The sequence below is a fragment of the Stylophora pistillata genome, chromosome 9 (assembly GCF_964205215.1).
Source record: "Stylophora pistillata chromosome 9, jaStyPist1.2, whole genome shotgun sequence".
NCBI lineage: Eukaryota > Metazoa > Cnidaria > Anthozoa > Scleractinia > Pocilloporidae > Stylophora > Stylophora pistillata.
Window position 1 is genome coordinate 7,679,751 of NC_142527.1, and position 16,310 is coordinate 7,696,060.

A 16,310-nucleotide genomic window follows, 5' to 3' on the forward strand; every position below is an offset into this window, starting at 1 on the left:
TTGGTTGAGTTTCAAAGCTCAGATAGCTTTGGTTAGGAGGATCAACATATCGAATAAAATTCTAATCAGGCTTTGAAATATTTCACATTTATTAAATCAAATTATTTATTTATCCATTGGTTGTTGTTGTTGTTTTTTTTTTGTTTCTATGGTAGACCATACCAAAGATATAAACGCTAAAACGGGTTTTGCAATTTCACGCTGCAGTTTAATTTAATGTCATAAGACCTCGGGAATGATGATTTATTTGTAGAAAAGTAAGGACATTTTCAAATTGTATACTTTACCAAGAGATTGAATTTATAAAGTAAAAGTTTCTCCTTGCGTACACACCACGTACAAAGTTCGTTAACCTTTTGAAATGTTTTCCTTCAGTGCGCCCATGCACAGAGCCCCGTTTTTGAACTCATCGGCCGTACAAACTTATCGCTTGTAAGTATTTATTGATTTTTTTCGGTTTTCCATGTAACTTAGGTGAAACATGCTAAGTATTCTGGTACACAACAGTTAATGTTGATACAATCTTCATGCTACAATCTATTGAAGTTACTTCTATCAAGTTAGCAAAGACAAGACAAATGTTTACTGACAACTGTTTCGATAAAAGTTTCTGCGAATTCTAATCATTTTCTTAGAGTTTTTACTTAGTTTTTATGTGTTTTGTCGCTAAATCATTTCTAGGATTGTAAACGGGCAGAACTCACTTATGCTCCCCTTCCTTTGTTTCCTTCAGATTCTGCGGCGATATCTTCACACTCGCTGTCTTGACGTGATCAATTTTGGCGTACACTGTTTGGGACTGCTCTTGAACAAGCTTTGCACTATTTTCTCGGGTATGAGACAGATCTGCATACACAAGTCCACGGTAGGGAGGGGGCATCTAGATCAAACATTAAACGAAGAAATATAATTATACCGTATGGAGAAGAAGTAAAAGCAGCGACACTGAATAATGTTAGGAACATAGTAGCTAATGAACAAAAAGAAAAGAATTGAATGATAATAATAATAATAGTAATAATAATAATAATAATAATAATAATAATGATAATAGTAATAATGATAAGAGGAAGAAGGAGAACACTAAAACGAAGAAGAAAGAGTGACGACCACTAAAGTTTACAAACGAATATGATAACCCAGCAGAATTAATGTTGCCCTATTTGGTTTTTGTCCAAGCTTTTATTTTCTATTAGCTATGATTTGTTTTTGGTTTGTTTGTTTGTTTTTGTTTTTGCTCGTCTGTCTGTTAGTTTTGATATACAATATGCAGTTTTCATAGTACCCTCTAGATACTTTTAAAAACAAGTTCAGCTGCCGTTTTGCAGCTGCACGCTCGACTATCATTAAAAATTTTTTAATCGAAGAAGTGAATGTATGAGGATTTTTTTCCCTTAAATTAAACAGTGATGGAGACGAAACAGGTCTTAGAAACAAAATAAAACAAAACAAAAAAAACGACATAAAAAAAAACTTTTATCATAATCTGTTAGATGCAATACCTGTGGCGGCTTCTTCTTCTTCGTTGTCATGTCAACAGCTGCGTACAAGTATTCATTCTTCCCGGCAGCTTGAAGTATCTCGCTCTCTGCAGCTTTTGCGATGTTGTCGAGCCCTAAGTCAGTTTGATCTGACGAACGACCAGTAAAATCGACATGTGACGCCTTGTTCACAGGTAACCCACTTGCTCCTTCCTGAGGGCGGCCTAGAGATGTTTTGAGAGCATTTGCTTCAGAATTGACCTTGCTTTTTCTTTCTTTATGAACAACAGCGTAAATACTATCCTTTTTTTCTTCTTTTTCGGCGCACAAAGTGGGTGGCTGCTCTATTTCTTGCTTACTACCAACCATCATCACTTTTTTTCGTTCTCGTTCCTGAATTTCTGAGCATCCTTCGCTTTCTGACCTTGACTTTCTATTAGTCTCATCCATGTCATTATGCTCGCTCTCTTTTTTGCAGTCGCTCCCTGTCTCGTAGGTGGCCAGCCCAGATTCCGTTTGTGAAAGGGTTAAGTGTACAGTAAGCTCGGTGGAGCTCTGCGTTTGTTGGACATCCACAGGATCAATAGATTGCAGTTCGGAACTCGGAGGCACCTCGTAGGTGCAAGTAACCCGATCGTGAAGGTGATCTGAAGGTGATCTGTAAGGCAAAATGATAATATCTCACATAAAGCGGGACGACGGTTTCAGTAGGGTTGTGATATAGAAGAATATATTCATAGAGCTTAAATTCTTGCTCTGTTACTTTCGTGTAGCGTCCTACTCTGTACTTAAACCGATATTTTCAGGAAAAAAAGCACTTTGAAGCAAATAAGGTGTAACAAATCCGATAACAGTCAAATTTCCATTGAAAAAAGGTGATGATGGCTGGATAGAAAATGAGGTTTGGAAAGGAAAAAAATATCACAATTATCATTGTATAAGTACCATTACCACTATGTAGATCGGACTAATATTTTGTTTGTGTCATTCAATCCAGTGCCAAATGAGAGATGTTTTGCCATCATTCTACATGTTTCTCACGGAAAGTTGTTTTGTGGATAATTTACAGACCCCTTGTCTTTCCATATTCAAAATCTGGATAAATAAGATCTGATGAGTCCATCAAAAACAATTATCTGAGACTAAAGATTAAAGTATTCTACTGTATACCACTTGCCGTTTGTCGTGATAAAACACATCATTATCGTCGTTGCCGCCAGAAATAAAAAAGAGAAAAGGAAGAAAATGCATGTTAATAGCAAGCCAGCCCTCCGATCTAAAGCCCCCTTCCCTTCCAAGATATAAAGGGACAGGATCTTCAAAGGTAAAATTGGGAGTAGGCTGATTGGCTCCCCCTTAGCTTAGATACATTTTCTAATTTCTCAAAAAGGTTTTAGCCAAATATCTTAGGTTTTTATTCACGTGTTTACCATACTCGCTGAAACTGATTAAAAGACTACAGATATTATAGAAGCTCGATCAGTTATCTCCGACACATGAACACAGCGAATCGACAATTTGAGAAACGTTAGGAAACTCTTCTACATTCTAGTACTACGAAATAAGCCAATAGCATCAAAAAATATTCATATGAATATTCAATTATACTTATATTGAAAAGGGAGATGATGAAGGTTATACAATCATTCAAAAAGAGGCAAAAGCGAAAAGAAAACTAGAGAAAAAGAAAAAGAAAACAAAACAACAAACGAACAACAAACAAACAAACAAAAACTAAAGATGCAAATGATGCAAACCGCAAATGACTTGCCTTGGTTTTTATGACCCTGGTGTCGTCGACAAAACAATATCCCGAATACGGCTGCAATCGCTAAGATAAAAACAGCCAATAGCACTATAACGATCAAGATCAATTTCATTTTTCCGAATGAAAAATTGTACCATGAAGATTTACGAACGGTATTCTCAAACGTAACTCCTGTAGAAGAAAAAAGAAAATAGTTATTTCATTGGTTTTCTATGAGGCGAAGGCTGATTGAACTTAAGGGAGTGGTCGGTCGCTCCGGTCGATTTTGCTTGAGAAACAGATTTCCCTCATTTCTTGTGTGTTTTAAGACATTCATGTGCCTATACTAAAACCACAATCCGTTTGATCGGATATCTTTATTTTTCAGAGTTTTACGGAAATGAAATTTCACTCGAGTGAAGGCTTGACGTCACACTTTTTAAGACTTTCATTTGAGACCAAAAAAAAAAAGCTACGGAATTCAGAAAAAACTAAATACCCCAGCCAAGTATGTTAACTTTATCTTATCCATCGAGGCGACTTTCGTGAACATCATATTTCAATCAAGGAAACAAGAAGACTTGAATGACACCTTATCGATCCGCTTGAGTCACACACGCGAAAACCGATCAAATTCAAAGTAAATTTTTGATAAAAGTGAGGCGTTCTTAACTGATCTAACTAACATAGCTAGGAAGAAGACGCCATAGAAGAGGTAAATACAGAAAAAAACTTTGCGGCCCGACCTTTGCGAATAGTTTATAACGCCGAGAACTTACCTAATTCTCAGCAATCTCCAAGTTGGGCCGCCATTTTGAGGGCCTTGTCAACATGAAGCGTTGCAGACATAAATCGAGCAGGTAGATTCAAATGAACTGTACTCTCAATTCAAGTAGCAAAATCTGAAATTATTTGTTAAACTTACCATTCTTACGTCCTCGTGCGACCATTTCTTCCAACAATTCAAACACTACAACTAGTGTTCAAATTCCTTTCGTCAGTCCACCCTAAGAAATAACCTGTGCCACCCAAGCTTCGACTCGAATGTGAAGTACGAATCAAATAACACAGCTGGTTCTTCGTCGAGGCAATATCACGCTGGTATTTTGATTTTTTGATCGACAAGAACAGTGTTTAGGAAGTGATCGCCATGTTTACCTCATAAACGAACCGCTGACCAGCCGCTGAGTGAAGACAGAACGGCGCGGGGTGGGGTGGGTGGGGGCTTATAGGCATAAGTTATTCGAATACATGCTTAAAAAAACTTTAGGACTCTCAGGGCGCGATCCATTCAACCAAGATTTCCGGGGTTACGCGGACCGGACCAACCAAGAAAAGTGGTCCACCTTGAGAGGTGGGCCAGTTTTTTCGAAACGTTTCCATTTGGACCGAACCGATCCATTCAGTTTTAGACCAGATTTTTTCGGAAATTCTGGTTGAATAGATCGCGCCCTCAGTCTAAACAGTGAAGGCATGCTTCGTAGTACAGAGTACTTTTATTTTGTTCTCACAACTTTTTCCTTTAAATTAGAACTGGTATTGATTAATAGAGTTATCAATGTATTTTTAACCGGAGTACCCATATTACTTTTGCTTGTCTTCTGTTGTATAAAATAATGTGTCTTTTTTACCAGAACCTTTCCGTATGCCCCATTGCACGGAATGAACACTGTACTCAGAATTTGTGCTCTAAGTCATTTTTGCTGTTCCCAAGAATCTATGCAAAATCATTGCTTTATACAAAGCTGACTCTAAAATATCATTTTCCGTAAAAGTAACCAATGTCATTTACGTCTAGTGTTGATAAAACTAGCAATGTACATTTTTTAGTGTTTTCTACTTATAAGCTTGACATACAAATGTTAAGTGAACCATGTTAGTTTCACCTCATACCTTTATTCGATCTGAGCTTTTATCAGTAAACTTTATTCTTTTCCTTTTCAAATTTACTGTACACATTTTTTTTCATACGGCTAAATAAGCCCCCCCCCCCCCCCTTCGTCTAATTTTTGGTTCTTTTCGCCCCATGTCTCTGCACGACTCCCTGTTGGCTAAAAAAAATTGAAAGACTGCTATGCAGGACACCTTTTCTTTTTCATTTCAGTTACCCTTTACAATACTTTATAAGTATATAAAGATAGGCAACAACAAGGTCCATTAAATCACTGCTTGATGGTGTAACTATCCTTCCACTGAACACAGGCATTCATGGGTCATTTCCTTAATTTTTGACATTATAACAGCTTTGGAATCTCTAGATTTAAATGAGAGCTTTTAGAAGTTATAGATTTCCTTAAGCATGGAAACAGTAAAATAGTGATGTCTCGTTTTCTTTATTTGCCGATCACTTAGCTTCTTGAAAGCCGGCTCTTGAAGTTTCCTTAACTCTTCAGGCTCAGAACATACAGGCTGAGAATTTGAATTTTTAGATTCTTTGTCGGTGCATTCTTTGTATGCAGCTGTTAATGTAAGTATGTTGTGTGAACTCCGCTGCTCTGTTGCCGTTACCAGGGCCTCGTAGAGCTTGTCCGGATCATTTGGAGCAATTACCCCTCATGCCAACCGACAAGACATCTCGGCTGTTTTGAGACAGTTTTTTTTCTTATTAGACTCGCAACTTTCCGACGTTTGGTTAACGGGACCTTCAGTGGCTGGAGTTTTCCTTGGGATATTTTCTCCTTGGTTTCGTTGAACATTTCGAAGTGTTCGTGCTGAGATTTGGAGCAAACCTTCTCCACTGACCACTGACCTGGGGTCCACGACGGATCCCGAAGTTTACGAGGTGTGGCTTGAATGTCGTCAAAACCACAACTGGGCAAATAAATGGGACGCAATCGTTCTCTGTTAAAAACAATACAGGTGTGGTTGGACCACAGCGGTGTTTAAGGAGGTTCGGAAAGGTTTTCCGTTGCCGTAGTGTTTGTAAAATGACAAAAGGTTACAAGAAAAGAGCTTTAATAGTGTGGGCAAAATATAAATATCTTTACAACTATATTGCTGGGCAATACTTTAAGAGTACTTGTGATGTCATAAGGGCTACCATGGCAAGACGCAAATTCTACAAACAGACACTCAAATTTTCAGTTATTGTAAATTATCTGAAAAACTAAGTCGGTGACCTACCATTTTTATTTCTTTGTAGGAAAGCTCCCGAAATTATTTAACGTCTCAGAAAGCATGAGAAAAATTTATCTAGCAGATTTTAAGACTTCTTCCTGTACTTGCAATTGTTTCCAACGCGATACGAGCTCGGGTGATCTCAAGGAACTCACTTTAATTCTGTATATTCGATACGATTTCAATTTCCGCTCCAATCAGGCAATTCATAAGTGGTCTGTGGTTACGCTCGTAAGGTAAAGAATGGGTTTGGGACTTTTTCACTCAATTGAAGAGACTGACGTTACTCCTATTAAATGATTAAACAGAATACAGACTGCGAGCAGTTTCTTATTTTTTCTTAAATATAGTGAGGTCACGCGAATCCAATGAGAATGGAGAAGCCGGGAGAGGCGTGTCGCGTCTTTGCCGCTCCACGTTCTCGGAGTTGAGCAAAAATCTTCTGATAACCTGCCCGCACCCACCCCACACCCTCCCCTTCGCCACTGCGTCGTACTGTTTTGACTTAGTGGCTGGTTAGCGGTTCGTTTATGAGGTAAACATGGCAATCGCTTCGTGATCGCCGTCCTTGTCGATCAGAAAATCAAAAAACCAGTGTGATATTTCCTCGAAGATGAAGAAGTTGTGTTATGTGATTCGTACTTGACATTCGAGTCGAAGCTTGGGTGACACAGGTCATTTATTATGGTGGAATCGACGAGGGGAATTCGAACACTAATTGTAGTGTTTGAATTGTTGGAAGAAATGGTCGCATGGGTATGTAGGAATGGTAAGTTCAACAAACAATTGAAGATTTTACCGCTTCAATTGAAAGAGAAGTTCATTCAAATTGCTTCCGTATGTATTTGTGACGGTTTTAGATCTACCTGCTCGGTTTCTATCTGCTACGCTTCATGTCGACAAGTCCCTCGAAATGGCGGCCAAACTTGGAGATTTCCGAAAATCAGGTAAGTTCGCAGAGTTATAAACTATTCGCAAAGGTCGGGCCGTAATTTTTTTTTTTCTGTATTTACCTTTCTTTATGACGTCTACTTCCTAGCTATGTTAGTTGGATCAGTTATGAACGCCTCACTATTTCAAAAATTTACCTTAAATTTCATTGGTTTTCGCGTGTGTGACTTAAGCGAACCGATAAGGTGTCATTCAAGTCTTCCCGTTTCCTTGATTAATATGTGATGTTCACGAAATTCACCTCGATGGATAAGTTAGAGTTAATATACGCGGCTGTGGTATTTGTTTTTTGCTAAGTTCTGCAGTTTTTTTTAAATTGTTCTCCAAAGTTGTCTCAAATTAAAGTCTTGAAAAGTGTCACGAAAGGCCTTCGCTCGAGTGAAATTTCATTTCCGTAAAACTCTGAAAAATAAAGAGATCCGATCAAACGGATTGTGGTTTTAGTATAGGCACATGAATGTCTTACAACACACAAGAAATGAGGGAAATCTGTTTCTCAAGCAAAATCGGCCGGGCCGCTTTTACAGAGACACCCTCTTAAAAAACGATCTTGTGGACACTAAAATGAAAAATAAGAAATGTCGAGAAATCGAATGTCAGTTTTCACGAACTGTGATCAACAAAAGATTAGAAACAGTTTATTATCTCTTTTGACAGATCTTTGAAATATCATAACTTCAAATTTTCTATAAACTCGTGTGTTACACTTCTACACCTCCCTGCCCGAGACATTTTTGTCAAGATATTAAGCTTTTTCATTCAATAGCTAGCGAAAATCGACCCCCTCTGTTTCCCTGGTCAACTCATGGAAGAGGGTATTAGATTGAGCGTAAGGCACACCCCATAACGTCTCTCTAAAGAGAAGTTACTGATTTATAACTAAGTTTTTGGGAAGTACGAGGTTTTCTTTCATGATAACATTGCTTTGGTGCTACGTAAAGAAAACAATGCAAGAAACCATATAATTGTTTCAAATGGAGACTCATGACCATAATGATAGTGAGAATTATTCATTTTTTCTGATAAATAAAGGAATGAATGAATGAATGAAGTGATAAGTGAACAAGTCAGTCAAAAAAATTGTGAGTCAACCAATCGATCGTTCAATACAGCTAATAAATAGGCATGTAGACATTTATCATGTAGACATAGATGACGTTAAGATAGTCACATTGTACCTTGTGTTGGTTAATTTGATGTAGGTCGGTTTTGTAGTGCTGAAATTGTTGCACCTCTTGGGTGGGTGGAGGGTTTTGTCGCCCTCGTTTTTGATTCTTTAAAACGAGTTGTAATCGTTTTTTGTGGGCGACGAGTCGACCCTGACGCAAAGCAATAAGTATAAGTAATCGCATGGGTCCGAGTAAAATTAAGGATTAATATCATGCGTGTTTTCGGAAGTTGCTGAAATTGCCCGAGTCGTGCGGGGACGAGGGCAATTTCTGCAACTTCCGAAAACACAAGTGATATTAATACTTAATTTTACGAGGAACCATGTGATTACTTGTTTATGATATAAGGCGCAAAATGTTTTCTTACTGATCTCACGCAAAACGGGACGCCATTGTTACCAAAAAAAAAACAGAAATTTCTTTACCTTGGCAGGCGTTGCTAAGCGATTTGCAGCCAATCATTCTCAAGTAATTTTACCTGGGGCAATTACAAAGATTAAGAAAAAATTCCCTCTGTCTTGACCAATCACAATTCAGTAATTTTGCTCCTTATATATATGATAAAGAAAATAATTTGCAGAGATCTTTACTTTCAGAATCACCCATCTACTTCTTGTACGCCACCAAAATAAAAATGAATCGAAACCTAATTGCTTTCAAATGGAGTTTCATGTTAATTAGACTTATTCATTTTTTTGACAAATGGAGGAATGAATGAATGAATCGTTAAGTGAACAAGTCAATCAAAAAATTGATCAATCGATCAATATATCAATTGTCCAATGCAGCTAATACAGACGCATGTAGACATTTATAATATAGGCAGAGACCACGTTAAGATAGTTATATCGTGCCTTTTGTTGGTTGATTAGATGTAATTCGGTTTTGCAGTGCAGAATTCGAAGTTGTTGCAGCACTTGGTTGGGTAGAGGGTTTCGTCGCCCTCGTTGTGGATTCTTTGAAACCAGTTTTAACCGGTATTTTTGGCTCATGAGTCGACCCTGACGCAAAGCAGTAGATGAGAAAATATATTTAAGAAATCCTTAGATCAGAACCACCTACCAACCTGTTAAACTCCTTGATTCATCTCACTTGTACGCTTGAAAAATACCGACAAATCAAATTCTAATTGTTTGATTTAATCTTTCTTCATTTTGATGCATACCCTAACTCTGTACGAATGGACTCTCCATATAATGTGGTTTTTGTCAAGGTGTTGTAACAAACTTTACTTGTTTTCGGGACTGTCTTGTTTAACTGATAGCGAACCAATCTCCAGTAACTGGATATTCTTCAGTGGGTCAAAAGTGGCGGAAAACTGAATAAAAATGCAGAGGTGTGTGCATTCAGGGTATAACATGTTCAAATTATCAAAGAGCGCTTTTTTAATTTAGAAAAAAAATTGGAATGGTTTGAACAGTTAACAACCGTACTACAATTAGATAACGCCTGGCGTATCATATACTCTGCGTATTTATAATCGTCCCACTGTAGGCTTTGTGAATTTTTCAACCAATATTTTCCAACGGTACATTTAGTAGACCCCTCGCGTATAAAACCTGCTAGTTTCAATTCTGCGTCGCATCCTATATCATCAGACAGACCGGCAAGGCCTCTGTGCATCTTGTACATTTTCGCGCAATTTTTCGAGGTTTGGTTGTAAAATACCCCTTCTTCCCAAGGCTAAGCTCCCTTTCTTGACGCATTTACTGCGCTATTACCACTTACCGATCTCCACTGTCAGGATGATTTATCTTTATTCAGCCTAATGGAGTACTCCATTGTTTTTCAAAGCCTGGACAGTTTGGTTTAAAAATCACCATTCCCCTTAACTTTCAATAGAAACAAGGTCATATCCAGCCTGCTTACAAAGTTTTCTGCTTTCGCACCAGGAGCGAGGAGTCGTCTCATTGTTGCGGTGGAATATGTCACCGGAACCTTTGTATTCACGTGTGCAATTATCTCTGTGGTGTGCATGTTAATAGCTCGCCAAGATCCATGTTTCTCAAAATTGAAACTTTTGTTAAGACATCAACTGATCTTATTTTAACATCCCCAGTAAAGTCGTCTTTAACTAACTACTTAGTTTGATCTTTCTGAAGGACTGTGGGATCGGAGCTCGACATATGAATGATGAAAGCTAGACCTATTGTCATAAATATGACACCCTTATAGGAGAAGGAAAAAGCTTTTGCCAAACACACCTTGGAAGGACTGGAAGCTTTGATGCAAAAGCTCATAGGCTTCCCTTCCCATGCCCCTCGTGGTATGATCGAATATTCAGTCACGTTTGTTTGTTCGATTATTTGTTTGTTTGTTTTTCTGTTTTAATTTATGGAAATTATAATAGCATGTCGCATGTCGTACCACCCCCCCTGGGGGGGGGGGGGTGGTACGACATGCGAAATGACTTGTGCAGAAGACTAGGTACATATCACATATTCAAGTTTTCAGAAATGAAATCCTACCTTCTGAGGGCATCGTTTTCCCATCTTCATTTTCAGCAGATGTAAATTGTGTTCTTTGTGAGGTGGCCGTTGTCTTTATTGCTGACGATTGGCTGGTTGATGAGGGTTCCGGCGTCCACTCGAAAATATCCTCTGTTTTCGAAACTTTGGAACAATCTAGGGGAATAATGGGAGTTTAACTCAGGTTTGCTATACAATTAAAGTCCACTAAGACCTTTTCGTGTGAAAGTGTAGTGTGATCGTCCGGGTGAATGTAGTCCTGAGAAGGACTGTTGTCGGTTGTAGTGAGTGACGTTTCGACAACCTGTGCGGAGGTCATCATCAGAGTCAAGTGAATAGTTGTTGTCAGTAGAATGTTCTTATTTCAGTTCGTGTAAAATGATTGGTCAGTTTTGTCGTGATGTTATTGGTCATTGGATTTAACATCAGAACGATCACACTACACTTTCACATGTTACCCCGGGGTTCAAACCATTTACAGCAATAAGACCTTTTCATCGCATTCTGCGATTTGTTCTCTGATAAACATAGATTTGCGTGATTATAACTTACTGACTTGCTTTTCACATATATATCCTGGATTTTCATCATATTTTTTCGCTTCACACTTTATGTTATTATAATTTCCATTGCTCAGCATCTCTCCGCAATGTTCTGTTTTATGATTGTTGGGTTCTTCATCTCCATTCCAACGCCACTTTCCATCAGACGACCCGTTAGTCCACGTTTTTTTCTCACTCAACCAGCGCCAAGTATAAGATCTGTTAACTCTTTCCAAGCCAATAAACCAACGATTATTTGATTGTCCATCTTTCTTGGTTAAGTTCTTGACGAAGTTCCATTCTTCGACGGTTTCCATGGTGACAAGGGAACTATTTTCTTGTTCCTCACACTTGTTCTTTGCTTTCTTCCAATTCAGGTACTGGGTATGCGTGCCAAAGGAATAACTGGAGCATATTTTCACTCCTATGAGAAGCCGGACGATTAAGGAATGAAAAAAAGAAACAACAACAACAGCAACAAAAACATTCTATTGATATTCAATTTTATATTCATAAGCCATTTACCGATAAAATATAGCTAAAGAAAAATAAATTTGAACAAATCCTCTGAAAGCCACGAAAACTTCTAAACCCACCATGTTACAAAAGCTTTTGTTTGAATAAAACTGTGAATAACCAGAATGGGATCAGTTTGTAAATCAAACATTACCTGAGCGGTGGCATCTATTTTCCCTTCCCTTTTACGCCAACGGTTAATGAGATAGCAATGACCTTGTACTTAGTTTCTGCATAATAGGGTTGAGTTGTAATAGCGGGGCAAACTCTCCTTGGAACGCACTACGTTTAGCGACAAGCACTAAGCACTCTCGACCAGTCCTTTTTCAATTCCCTTGAATCTCTACTCTCTCATACAGTTCTATTTACATCAAATTGGCTTTACTTTTGGATAAACTGATTCGCTAACCCTGATCGTCGATCAATTCTTCCTCTATTTTTAGTCACTATTTACTCTAAAGCACACTTTTATATTCATAAAAGGAATGACTTCAGACTTTGAACTCAATAGCTTCTACAACGTACATTAAAAAAAAAAAAAGAAACAAACAAAAACAAAACGCCGGAGTAAGTCGAACTAAAATAAAGAAATACCTCTGTCAAGACAATAGCAAACATACAAGGAAGAATGGGGTGAACTATAAACTCATTAAAAGCTATTCACTCATGAAATGAAATTTTTCATGCCGCTGACCTGTTTTAAAAGTAGAGAGAGAACAAAGCATTTTCCTATAGGTTTCACATAGCTGATTTCAGATTATCTAATTTGGTAGTTATAAACTTTAATCAAAACATTTCCTCAGTCTATCCACCGAACCTTTTCACTGTTTCTTACAAAATTTCACCAAACCTCTCGAAATATATAAAGCATTGATACAGAAGAAGCGGATTCACGTAAGAATAATACATTTTAAAGAAGGTGGGCAACTCCGTTATTTATGGTTGTTTGGTATCATGAGGCATTTACATTTCATAATTATAAACATGGAAAAATGCAGAATTAACTTTTTCGAAGAACTCAATCATATGATTTACCATAGTGTCTCACGCTCTTAAATAATTTAATATTATCGCCTAATATACCCCGTGCTGATTTTATAAGTAGCGAGAATGTAAAATCTTTCTCTGTAGGTTCCTCATAGCTGAATTGTAGACTCGTATTCTTATAACACCTTTTTCCCAAACGATTTGTTAGCCCTGTTCGCTTTTCCTTACGAAATGTACACAAACCTAACCAACTTTCAAAGGAAAGCATTGAAACAGTTAGGGCGGAATTCCCACAAGAAAAACACACTTACAATGTGCATGTTTGATGGTCTTCAGTTTATGCTTTACAGCAGATTACGATCAATTCAAAGTAAGACTAGATACTTAAGGGAGAGTGTGCCTCTCATTGTTGACTTTAACCTTCATTTTTTTTTTAAGTTTGGTATCCACTTAAATCAAAATGATTATGATTACGCTTAGTCTGAATAACCAAGAGTAAAACTAGATATGAAACGTCAGTGTAATCAGTGTAATAGCACAGGCGTTGCTCGCCTGCTTATTGGTTCTCTCGGCCTTTTACTGAATTCGCTTCGGTTTATATTGAAATTTATCCAAGAACGCGTGTAGAAGTCAGGTTGCATTTGTCGAGAAAACTGACAGTGAATCTTAATTAAGAGAAATCCTCGAGTATTTTCAGTTGAGGAGAGGCTAGGTAACCCGGTGTCGAGGTGATATGTGTTGCCCCGTGATATGTATATCCCCGCACACATATCACTAGGGATATGTGTACCCTCGGTAGGGATACACAAAACACTAAAGCTTTGTACCCGGGCCTCCAATCCTTCAAGGAAAACATGGCGGTTACGAGGGACAACTTTTGTGGGTTTATATTTTAAAGTTTCAACCGATCTGCGAACTAAAAAGTGTGTTTACGCAAAAAGATTTTTTAGTAAATCAAAGGTATAGAACTCTACCGCGTGTGGAAACTAGTTCGTATTCACGTTCCGTAGTTTACATCAATCACTCAGTATACATCAAATCCTTTTGAGTTCATCTTTAAAAGGGGCTTCTATATATTGTTGTTGTCGTTGTTGTTGTATTTTGTTTTGAAATCTGTACGGCCCTGGACAACCAAGTCCTTATCGGGACAACCGAAGTCTGGGTTGTCCAGTATTTGCCAGTATGGACAACCTGGATGTTTTTCTAATTCCGAGCAGTGTATGTTGTGTATAATAAGTGCTCACAAAAACAACAGGCCAACCAATTTGAGCTACATGCGAAAGATCAGGTATTTTTATTGATAAATCAACATAAGTAAATAAATACATATGATTGTTAACTGATAGTATTGATCTACTGCTAAAGATGATTTCCATTCCATGAAAAGCAATATCTGTTTGCAATGTTTCAGTCTTCCTCAAATGTATATGTACTATCCAAAATTAACATTACACAGGAAAAATTTTTTCTGCGTTATAAATATCACACATTCTTGCAAAACAGCAATAAAACTACAAAAAACTTAACATTGGTTCAAAGCACAATAATTCTTATTAATTTGTGAACACAACAAGCCACCTGTAAATCAAGGGGCAAAATCTAAAACTGCATGTGCCTTGTACAAAAGTGTAACCTATCAGTCAATGCAAAACAATATTAACAAACTCCAAGAAGGGGGAGTACGCGCTGGAAATAAGCATTTGTGGACAATTTTTTAAATTATTTTTTAAATAACTTTTTGAATATAGACTAGTGAGCAGCACTTCTGCGAGCAGTAGTTGTAAAACTGTTTTTTTTTTCCGACGCGTTTCTTCTAACTGTCGTAGACTTCTTCTGGGAGTTTTATAAGTATAACTAAACGTCTGTATTTCTAAGCCAAAGTTACGGGGGCCGATGACCGTAGAGGCTTGGCTTTATACGTTTTAAATTTTTCACAACTTCGCCTGTTCCTTTTCGTGAGTCCGGCCAAGCCTCTATTTTCAAGTTTCGTATCCGGTTAAGTCAAATAAATGTGATTGTGATCTTACACACGTTTAAGCTGTAACATCGAAGAATGGAGCTATTGAAAGCGTAAATGAAACAGCGCAGGCGTTCCTCACCCGTTTATTGGTTCCCTCTCTGTGATTGATATTGGCCTTCGATAAAAAAACGCTATACAGGGACGATAGATAGGTCATGATAATCAAAGAAGTTCTCTAAGCAGCTTCTTTTTTTTTAAGTTTCGTATCCATTTAAATCGATGTGATCTTAAATAAGTTTACGCTGTAATAACCAAGGAAGGAGCTATATCAAACGTAAATAAAACAGTACAGGCTTTGTAATTACACTCCCGCTTATTGTTTCCCTCGCAGCTGCTTATTGAATTTTCTTTGACTGATGTTACTAAATAGAGCACTTTAAGTCTGTTTATATACGTCGAGAATACTAGCTGCAAACTTCAATGAAAAGAATCCATTAAAAATTTCATTTACAAAGAGGGTTGGTTGTTTGGTATCATGGAGCGTTTGCATTTCATGATCATAAATATGGAAAAATGCCTAATGAAATTTTTGAAGAACTCGATCATATGATTAACTCTCGCTCTTAAATAATTTTAACATCATCGCCTGATTTGCTCTACGCTGGCTTTACATGCATGAGTGGAGAGAATGTGAGACATTTTTTTCTCGCCAAATGTGTACGAGCCTTATAAAGGAAAGCACTGAAACAGTCGGAGCGGAATCCCCGCGAGAAAAATTTATTTACACTGTACATGTTCGCTGGCCTTCAGTTTATATTTAACAACGATAAACTCAAAATTTGATAAAATACTTAGGGAGAAATGTGCCTACCATTTGTGACTTGGTCTCCAGTGGTAATAGTAACACCAAAGGCAAACAGCAAAAAAGTGCAATCTGCGGACTTCATAATCTCCCGTAGATTCTAATTCACTGCCGATGCGGTCGAAAATGGTCAGTAAGATCGATATCGAAATTTTATAAGGTGTTTAAGGAAGAGAGCTGACAGACGTTTTTCTTTTTCTTTTTTTATTTTTCGGTTGTTTGTTTATTTTGTTTTGTTAGTATTGTTTTTTTCAAAGTGCTAATACTACCTGGATTTATTTTTAGGTATTATGCGCTTTATTTTTTCAAAACAAAAACAACGACATTGAAAACACAGAAGAAACGAAAAAGCGGCTTTAATCGGCTGCTTCTGTTGTTACCATGTTAAAGTTATTCTACTTTTAAGGTGCCCATCGTTTTTCTTTTCTTTTTTTTTTTTTTTTTTTTTTTCCATTTTTCCAATGAAAATTTTTAGCATGAAGCCAAGGAATCAAAGGTCATGGTAATGAA

The 16,310-nt window shown here is 37.5% G+C and overlaps 1 protein-coding gene across 2 annotated transcripts; it reads right to left on the minus strand.

Moving 5' to 3' along the window:
* Positions 1–99: 99 nt before the first annotated feature.
* Positions 100–15,933, minus strand: LOC148723032 (uncharacterized). 2 transcript variants are annotated; one of them, XM_088734317.1, is made up of 5 exons: positions 15,810–15,933; positions 11,486–11,899; positions 10,934–11,089; positions 1,503–3,420; positions 100–880 (listed from the first exon to the last, which is right to left on the minus strand). In XM_088734317.1, exons 4-5 carry the CDS (start codon positions 1,929–1,931, stop codon positions 701–703), a joined length of 609 nt encoding a protein of 202 aa, XP_088590443.1. In that variant the 5' UTR covers positions 1,932–3,420; positions 10,934–11,089; positions 11,486–11,899; positions 15,810–15,933; the 3' UTR covers positions 100–700. The 2 variants fall into 2 exon arrangements, with proteins under 2 accessions (XP_088590443.1, XP_088590442.1); XM_088734316.1 differs by lacking the exon at positions 100–880 and having other exon boundaries at positions 2,030–3,420.
* Between the last annotated feature and the right edge of the window lie 377 nt (positions 15,934–16,310).

Excerpts from the sequence above, each read along its gene's own strand:
- LOC148723032 (XM_088734316.1), bottom strand. The coding sequence starts at position 15,885 with ATGAAGTCCGCAGATTGCACTTTTTTGCTGTTTGCCTTTGGTGTTACT. Across the intron at positions 11,900-15,809 it reads TGGAGACCAAGTCACAAATG|GAGTGAAAATATGCTCCAGT; the intron begins GTAGGCACATTT and ends GGCTTCTCATAG. Across the intron at positions 3,421-10,933 it reads GAAAACGATGCCCTCAGAAG|GAGTTACGTTTGAGAATACC; the intron begins GTAGGATTTCAT and ends TTTCTTCTACAG.